Source organism: Anopheles aquasalis, chromosome 3, assembly GCF_943734665.1.
Source record: "Anopheles aquasalis chromosome 3, idAnoAquaMG_Q_19, whole genome shotgun sequence".
Classification (NCBI taxonomy): Eukaryota; Metazoa; Arthropoda; class Insecta; order Diptera; family Culicidae; genus Anopheles; species Anopheles aquasalis.
This window is the reverse complement of record NC_064878.1, coordinates 24,562,294-24,571,595: the sequence shown is the minus strand read 5'-3', so window position 1 is coordinate 24,571,595 and position 9,302 is coordinate 24,562,294. Positions and strand designations below refer to the sequence as shown.

The 9,302-nt window shown below is 48.3% G+C and overlaps 2 protein-coding genes across 3 annotated transcripts in view; both read right to left on the bottom strand.

Annotated features, from left to right (window-relative positions):
• The window catches only part of LOC126577815 (sodium-dependent nutrient amino acid transporter 1-like), a 13,980-nt gene extending 4,683 nt beyond the window's left edge, over nucleotides 1–9,297 (bottom strand). The window contains exons 1-2 of one of the 2 annotated variants that reach the window (XM_050239772.1): nucleotides 8,699–9,297; nucleotides 8,444–8,626 (exon numbers count right to left, since the gene is read on the bottom strand). The gene's annotated coding sequence lies outside the window, so the exon portion shown is untranslated. Of the gene's footprint in view, nucleotides 1–8,443 lie in introns of both variants that reach the window. The other variant, XM_050239773.1, reaches the window with a different exon arrangement.
• On the bottom strand, nucleotides 194–1,429 carry LOC126577826 (uncharacterized). Its single transcript, XM_050239785.1, has 3 exons — nucleotides 1,249–1,429; nucleotides 761–1,157; nucleotides 194–678 (listed from the first exon to the last, which is right to left on the bottom strand). The coding sequence occupies exons 1-3, from the start codon at nucleotides 1,427–1,429 to the stop codon at nucleotides 234–236; spliced, it is 1,023 nt and encodes a 340-aa protein (XP_050095742.1). The 3' UTR covers nucleotides 194–233.
• Nucleotides 9,298–9,302: the final 5 nt, after the last annotated feature.

Genomic DNA, 9,302 nt, shown 5'->3' with positions numbered 1-9,302 from the left:
CAATTCTTTAATTATTGAAATGTGGAATTTAAACTAAATATTAAAAATGAAGAAAAATGAAGCCCTCCATTTACCTTACATAAACTAAGTAAAAGGCTACTAAAAACACGAAACAAATCATCTTTATTTGAGCCCAAAATCAAATGACACTTAACAAATAACAAATAACTTCAAAGCAAACTCTCCGCTATCACAGTTCAACAATGCCGGACGCCTACCTTCGATCACCATCGCTACACGATCAACTTGACGCAATGGCGGCGCGTCGCTGGCGACACGTAGTCTGCCGAGACGGCCCAAGCCTTACCCCCTACACCGCGTATGATCTGGGCGATCGGATCGCTCTGCTGAAAGACGACACGATGGTTTTCGGCCTTCAGCGATCGGTGGGCGCTCCACACGACGATCGCACCATCGCGCGGCAATATGTACAGCAGATTGTCCCGACAGTCTAACCGCAGTGCGCGTGGATGGCCCAACAGCTGCCCCATGTACTTGATCGTCGTCTTCAGAATGATCCGCTCGATACCGTCCTCCTCGGGGAAAGCGAGCTGGCGCAGGTTCCGTATCGGCAGTGAAAACAATCGATCGTTCACCGTGTCCGCCACGTACAGCTGGTTGTGGTTGAGCGTTAGCTCGGACAGTGAGATTGGATGCAGTGACGTAAGATCGTTCTTTCTACGGAAAAGTCACACAAATGGGGGAAAGGAACCAGCGTGAGTCCGGAGGGGTCCTGAAGGGTGCACTCGGCGTGACTTACTCGAAGCGAAGCATCCCTGCCGATTGTTTGTAGAGAGAGTAGAGCAACAGATAGTCCTGATCGTGCAGCGTGATGAAGGCTCGCGTATCACCATCCTCGGCCGGCACTGGATCGACGACGAGCGTTTGAAATGGTGGCAGATCGCGCCGAAACTGATGCTGGATCTCGGCCGTCGTTTGTGGTGAGAGTAAACTGCGGATGAGGAGTTTCGGCGGGCAGCGGCGTGCATCACGGCCCGGGCCACTCAACACCCAGAGTCGTGCCAGTCGATCGACATCGGTGCACAGGACGCTCTGGAGGCTCCAGCAAGTGTCCGCATCGGCATCTTCCGACAGTACCCGTGGTCGGTGGTTATAGCCGGGCAGATTCTCCGGCCAAGAAGCTTCCACTAGTGTCACTTTTGTGATGGGGAAGGGATTTTCGAGATTCGGTTTCAAACACTCTGGTCGCACCCTTGTTGGGTGGCTGGCTGGTGTCCCTTCACTTACCATTCGTGGTGGCGGACTCAATGGCCAGAAAGGCACGATTACGGTAGAGCGATACGTGGCGCACCTGGAACTGATCGATGCCGATCGATCGAAGGTCCCACGACTCGACCGATCGTAGCAGCATCAGGTTCAGGCTGAACCCGTACAGTAGCACCACTCTTAGCACCGGAACACACTTCATCACTGAACTGTACCGTGGGCGCGCGCGCGCGACCATACTCTGCATAATGCGCCGCGGTTTGTGTCGCCTCAAAGGCCAGGGCGGAGGGCGACGAAAGTAGCAACACCGTAAAGCCGTATTTTCGCTGATGCGGTGCGCCACCGTTTGTTGTGGAATGTGACGTCGGAGGTCGAATGGTTGGTTTGCGGAGTGGCGGGTAGGCCACGCGCGCCCCGTTCTTTCCATTCTAGTGTGGGGTGGGCTTGGTTGAGAGCTGACCTAGAGCATTGTACAGGTCTGTTTTAATGTTTATTTCATCCTTTTTTGTAGTGAAATGTGGTTTTATTGGCGTAATTCACGCGAAAACGCACTGGATTAATAAGAGCAAACGATAGACTTCATGCATAAGTGACGAACCCTTAATTTGAGAAGGCGTTTCAGATGCCTATCGATATTCGAATCGTGCCGAGTGGAATGGTGTGAAAAATTGAGATAATTTATAAATAATGCATCATAGATTATCGCTAACAATACTGTTTTAGCTTAATTTCATTATTTCATTACGGAAATTAAGCAAATTTAATTGCATTTTTAAGCATATCGTTTGAATCTTTTTGTTACAGGTACATACTATTTATTAACAAATACAGGATAATTCGGGTTTAGTTTAAAATATTTAAAAAATTAATAAACAAACTGAATTAAAAATGTTTATATAATTGATAACCTCACGAGGCAGAAGTACTGACGCATTACGTTCCTTACGTTTCGTTGCTCTTCAATGTGCATCGAACATTTTCTATTTCGTTAAACCATTCCTTAATGAATTTATATCGCTCTTTTACCTCATTATAATTCAATTAGCAGTTATCAACTATAGCTTTAATCTCATAAAGACTCATTGCAAGCTTTATTAAGTGTTGCAAGTATTGGTTTAACTAGTAAACATTTTCAAGGTCATGGAATTTCCTGTTATACTTCATAAGCCTTTTAATTTCTATCTTGAGGAAGAATAGAAGTAGTAACAAAATTACAAATACTGTTAGTGCAATGCGGAATCACTTCTAGGCCATAAATTGTCCCAAAAAACAATTCCAATGGACTCAAATCGAGGCCACTACCGGTGTAAGTGATCGATGACGAACCACTCGCTACAGTTGCTCGCACATCTAACATTTATCAAGCGCTCAACCGGCTCAACAACGAATGCAATTCCGTATGCAAAGCTCGAGCAATAAGACACTAATCTCAATCTCGAGCGCTACACCTGCACAAACTGGCCGCCTCGAGGTGTGCACGCGATCGTTGTCACTATTAGCATACACAAAGCAAAACTCGCCAACCGGTCTACGTCTCAGCTGCCAGCCGGTGCTTGTGCGTAGCCGGTACAGGAACTTCTTGCACGCTTGCATAGTAACTGCACTGCACCGTGCGTGCTGCACCGGCACGGCGCACCAACACAGAATTACAATTCGCTGATGTCGACGCTAGCTAACGATGCGCCCACATCAATCACTCCCATCAATGCCCGGCTGATGATGACTATTGTCACGGTAATAACCGGAGCGCTGTCTCGAATATCAAAAAGCCCCACCACGCCAGCTGGGATTCGAATTTATGAGATGCTGTTTAACAAAAGCACCGATCGTACGCCGCGCAGCGATCGCTTTATGGTTCCCAGGCACGAAGGTGCTAATTATCTGCCATGCAATTCTTGTCTTAGAAGCTGGCCAACAGCGACGCACACTAAGACGTAAGAACACCAATAAATCCATGAACATGATGGTTTTACCAACGCCAATTTACCATACGATGTGAAGGGCCACAAACAAAAAAAAAGAACAAACAGAAAATCTAGGTTAATCCATGCGTCACTCCGGGTATCATCGAGCTCAATGCCATGCTGTAGTGTTGCTGCAGTGCTGTGTAGGTCACTAACGAGCGGCTTCTCCGTCGATCGCTGCTCGTGCCCGTGCTCTCAATCACCATCCCGCGATGCAGCAGAACAATAAATTCATAATTACATAATCGTTTTGCATCCACCACACCGATCACACCTTGAGATGCTCGCAACAGCTACTTGCTGCTGCTGCTGCTGTTGCTGCTGCTGCTGCTGAGGAACCTTGCATGTAGCGAGCAATCTTTTGATTTACTGGCAGCGATTCCGGTGAACATTGTGGGCCTCATATGTCGCGGTACACCGAGCATCCGACCTGATCGACTGCGAAGCGATGCGCGACAATGATCACTGCGGATGCTGCACGGTTGGTAGTGCGATCGTGATTTAGGCTCACTTCCCTTTCTCACGCCCCAAGCATTAACATTACATCGTACCGACCTGCGGCTTAGAGCCATCACTTCCAGGTTGAAGGCCAAATACCTTCATCAATAGCGACATGGCCTGCGAGGCCTCGCAGGTAGCAACGACAAAACATACACTGTGTCTGTGCCCCTCACGCAAGCTTCACGAGTCACGTTGCCCCGGCCGGTGACACTAAATTGCTCTCGCTTCGTTCTAACAGATTCTTGTTTTATTGCCAAGCAAGAGAAAAAAAACAGACTCGCGATAAAAAAGGCTCGCTTTGTGGCACGGTTTGTGGTGCGATAAATGCGCTTCGTTGTTTGACTGTCCGTTGGCAATTCGGTCCACCTCAGTGATAGGCCCTCGGGCGCGTAACCGTTACCGACAACAACTGAGCCGGACCAGCGAGGGGACCACCAGTAATTGCCCTCGTCAGTACTCCGGGCTCCGACATTAATTGTTTTACGGTAACCAGGGCTTTTGCTTATCTTTCCCGGACCGGTATGACCGGGCAGGAAGTCCGCAAACGCCCGTAAACTGATGGCGAGACCTCGGTATGGCACCTCCGCAGCAGCAGCAGCAGCGGCAGATTGGTTACGCCCCCTACTGGATTCTGCAAGGCCGGTCTGTGGTCCACTTTCGAGCTGCCGCAAGCCGGAACTGAGCGGATACTAAGGCTGTAGATCACCTAAGCGTGAGTGGTTTTGGGAGCGGTTGTGGTCCCACATTGGTCGTTCACCGGTGTTGACGAACCCATTTAAGAGGTTGACATCCATTTCCTGTATCCACACGAGACGATGTCTCATTATACTGAAAGGTGTTTGAGAAGGTCGATCGATGCGGGTTCGTTTCTTGCAAAAATCCCCCCCCCCCCCCCGCCCCGCAAACAGTCTGTGAGCGAAGGGAAAAACCATCGAAAAAATGGCGTGGAGTAAGTTCTTGGATGGTAATGAGTAACCGATGTAAATTCCACCTTTTGTTCGGTTTCATTGGGATCTACATCAATAAATCAATAAATTCATTGGAGAGATGTTCCAAAAACTTATAAATTGTTGTTATTAACCGAAGATCATTTGGTAACGAGCCTAAAATGAAATGAGAGTCCTAAGATCAAACTTCGGTAGTGACGTAAATGGATTCTCTCCGGAGTGTAAGTCTACAACAAGCTTTATCGCGTGAGTAGAAGGTATTGTGGACTAATAGAGAGATAGCTGAAACCCTTTCTTATCAATTGCTTAGAGGCGGCAATAAAAGAAATCAATGTGAAGTATATGGGATTGGTATTGTTTTGGTACAATAGCCCTTTAACAGTCGTTTCAAATCGTTTGTCTGTGATTGTTTTTCAGATAAGCTAACAAACTGTTTGTACTCCACTCCAGAAAACTCGGCCACGCCATGCCCAGTACACACGATCATAAATGTTGTGTCCGTCTGTTTGGTTATCAATCTGACACGCTTCTCTTCTAGCAGACTGTTGCGCTTACGGCGAGATTAATATCCGATAGCGCTACGATCGCCGCAGCAATGATTGCAGCACCAACAACGTTTCAGCGACCTTGAAATCCACTCGCTCCAACCTCCTCTGTAACTCTGTAACTGACTTTCACTCTTCGTCTCCGTTTCAATCACCGAAAAACAAAACAGATGGCACCGTTCATCAATTATGTAAATGCAGGATGCGAGATCATCAACCGGTGAACCGCTATCGGGAAGTAAGAATCTTTAAATCGAACCAAACCACAGCATTACCTTCATTCAAGCGAGAATCCACCACGACATGATGCCCCTCGATCGATGATCGATTTGGCGGGAAACCACAATAAGAAGCTCCTCTCAAACTCCGCACTCTCCACCACTTTCGTAATGCACGCTGTGGCTCATCGTTCGTCGTGTGCGCATCTTGCGGCAAAGTTTTCTTCCATTTTGCTCGCACCCTCGCCTCGCGGATGGCCTTCGATCATAATCGTTTTTCCGACCAAAAAACCAACCAAGCAAACGTGCTGCAGACGAATGGTTCGTGGTTTGCATAATGTGCTGCTGGCTCTGGCGGTTGACGGAGGCAGCAGATGGTTGCTGTTACAACACCGTGAATCGCCGTTGCGCGATTCTCGTCTACCGGCACCCAACGTGTCTGCTCATTAAAACGGTATGAGATGGCCGGTGACACCATATCTTTGGATGGCTGACTGGCTGGCGAGACCTATGCTTATGGTTCCGATGCCGAAAAAACTCCAACCACCGTACCCGTAGGTGGCCATCAAATCGGAAAAGTGCCATTAATCGAATCTCGCGCCAGCATGCGCACGAGACCTACGATCATAATCGTGCACGTCACCGATGCGGTGGAAGGGCGGCGCCGATCGCACGATATTTCCCTCCTCCCCGCGTCTCATTATTGAGTCGTATTTTTGCGTTGGATCGCCACGGGACGGGATGTTATATGTGCAAACATTAGCGCACCGGCATGGCTTTCGGTTTTCTGGGTTAAATCGCGCTCGGAATGAGTCTTCATTTTGGGCTTTTGGCGTGGTGAAAAGCGGCACGAGGGGGAGCCACATCCTCGCTGTTGAGAAATTGGAAGATCGCTCGTGCCCCTCCCCAGGTGCGATAATCGCCAATCAATTAAGCCATTATTTCATGATTGAATTGGCTTGATGTGGAGTTTTTTTTTTATTGTTTCCAAGTGGCGTTAATGAACGTTTGATCATTTCGTTCGTGGTGAGTAGGTCAAGATCAGAATGAAAAGTAGCTGGCGAGGTGAATGTTGGATCAATGAAAGCGTTTCTCTATGTTCCATCAAAGTCCAGGGCTTAAAGTTACAAAGAGTGACACAATGGAAACCTGTATTAGTTCCGTTTACTGAAGGCTTTCCTAGTAAACGGTTTATCCTCCTCCGCGACAATGTCATCTCGTTCTACACTTGCCGCACTTCTCCGGTCGGTATTCAAATTACGACCTTAGGCATTCGCGAGCATTCTTAGGACGTCAAGTTCCGCGAGAAGTCACGTCGATGCCTCTCTATCTCTCGCGCTGATTCACACAAGGAACCGGTACGATCTGATCACGTTGTGGCGCCTGCTACATTTCGTGGAAATGCATTAATACCATCCCAGCAGCAGCGGATACCAAGAGACACATGATCGTGTCTTTTCGTCTGTTGACCAGACGTCCTCCAGTGACCTTGGGATACACTCACCGTGCGCGAGTGGGCGATAGAAGAGAATTGTAAAAAAAAAAAGAAAAAAAAGGGGTTTAACGGCGTGGCGCGCGTGTTTGATAGATCGCAGCTACGCAACTCGCCTATCAGACGACCGTATCTTCCGGATCTCCGGATCACGCCGAGACATACATGACCGATCGAGGCTGTCGAACGGTGGATCGAATGGAGTCGTACACGGAGCCGGTCGACTGTAATGTTATATTTTTTTTTTGCACCATGCTTGTTCCCTCCCTATTGGGCGAACAGGTAGCTCGTAGCTCGCGTGCTCGTTGACGTGCTCGGTACGCGGTGTTTGTTGAATTGCTAAGCGCGATCAGCGCGGTCCTTACGCGCCACAACGGGCGGACGAGAGTGTCGCTCACTCCAGTTTGTGGTTCACGCTCCTCGATTTAATTCATTCCAAGGAAAACGGGTGCATGCCGTTGCCGATCCGTTCACTTGGCAGGGGAAGGGGGTACACGGAAGGGACCCACCCGGCCCTACCAGAACCGTTCTGACTAGCCAATTTGTTGTCGCTTTTTGCTTCGTTTCTCTGCCTCTCTTCTCCCTTTTTCTCTCTGTGTGGTGTTTAGGAGCTACCAGCGCCACTTCCTGCCGGGCTGCCTGTCAGCTGGACTGCGGAATCGGAATCGATTGGAGAAACAGGTTCAAGGCGAAGGAGGCAGCAAGTGCGCCACTGGAAGGTGTATGGTTATTGAACTTGCCATATTTCAGGATATGGATTCTAGGCGATTCCTTTCTTCCAATGTAGTTCTTTGTTTGGAATTTGCGTAGGAAATCCAGGAGCTTTCGTAAAATTGGATGTTTATGGATTAAGGATCGAAGAATAATCATTATTCGAGTGTGACTTTCGTTGTTCAAGACAATTTAAGTTCTTAAATAATGTGACAAATATACGACAGGAAACAAAAAGAGTTTGTTCTAGTGGAAATTTCAAATTTTATCCCAAGGTATGATTAGCTAAAACACAGTTCCAGTTTACACTCAAAGTAGTAGAAGATTAAATCGATCACATGAAATCCCACAGCAAAACGGCCGCGATCGCGACAACAATGGGTAGTTACAATAGGGCCGCCTAGCTTTTAAGATACTATGATTAGCTCAAAGCCGAACGCATGGGGTCCCCATTAGAATGCAATAGCATTGATCAAATGCACCGTCATCGTCTTTTAACATTGAACTCGATTTCACTCGCGCCACCGAACCGAACCGACCACACGCGTCCCACTCACCGAAGGCTTAATCAAACAGACGGAAACATTCAAACTAGATGCAAGCACATTTTCGATCGTTCATTGACACAGCGTGTCACGCGTCGCGGCATTGACAGAAAAAATTTTCGATTATCTAACTCCTCTCCAAAAAGTCCACAAAAACAAAATGGAAAATAAAACCTCGCGACGAATCTGTTACGCAGCCTCGTGCAGCGACAAAGGTTGAGTACGATCGGGGGCCGCAGTCCCCCCCCAGTATATTGTTTATTAACTCGCTTCGCATCTCTAGCATTACTTACTTCAATCACATGGAACGCGAGCTTCTGGCAATTGCAAAACCCTCCAACCGCCGGCAAGCAAGGGAACGCTGTCCCCTTGAACACGATGATTAGGAGCTTCACGATGATGACCGGCAAATTCGTTGGACGACGACGTTCTTCAGGGATTTCAATTCGCAAACCAGGACAAGTACCTTTCGAATGCTGGAGCAAAAAAATATCAACGCGGTACACTTTTTTTTCACTCGCAGCTTTGTGCGAATAGTGCGATCGTACGGTCTCAACTGTGCACCACGGGCTAACGCTGACGCCAAATGATCCTTAAACACTCATTGCCAAAGTCGCGTTGCCAAAATGAGCGAATCCATTAACGTAATGGTGGCTGGCGGCTGGGGTTGATCGACACTCGCGGCCACCACACATACAGAGCACTTCTTGTGAGCTGAATGCGAGCACAGGGCAGTCGAAAAACGCTCAAACTCGTGCGTACTGATCGCGCATCTTATGCTGGGGCAAGGGGCACTTACAGTCTCCAAACGGATTGATCCACAGCTAACTTAAAACCAACCACTACAAAGCCACTCGGCCACTCGAACAAAGTATGAGATGGTTGAAGCGGTAGCGAGCAGAAGAAGATCTTCACTTGCGTCCAAGGTAATTGAACTGCTTTTGCGGTCAAACGAACGAACGCACGAACGAACGAACGAACGAGGGAATTGGAATTGTTAAGTTGCTTTACAGGCGGCTACACGGTTGAACGGGCACCACGGACACCACGGAGGAGACGCTCCTTGGAGGCCAAAAAATGGTTCTCGTTGTGAAGCCAACGTCGAAGCAACCACGGGCACGAGTTGATCACAAAGGACTGATCGCGGTGGCT

Coding starts and splice junctions, on each gene's coding strand:
- LOC126577826 (XM_050239785.1), bottom strand. CDS start 1,429: ATGAAGTGTGTTCCGGTGCTAAGAGTGGTGCTACTGTACGGGTTCAGC. Junction 1,158..1,248: donor TGAGTCCGCCACCACGAATG/GTAAGTGAAGGG, acceptor CCATCACAAAAG/TGACACTAGTGGAAGCTTCT. Junction 679..760: donor GCAGGGATGCTTCGCTTCGA/GTAAGTCACGCC, acceptor ACTTTTCCGTAG/AAAGAACGATCTTACGTCAC.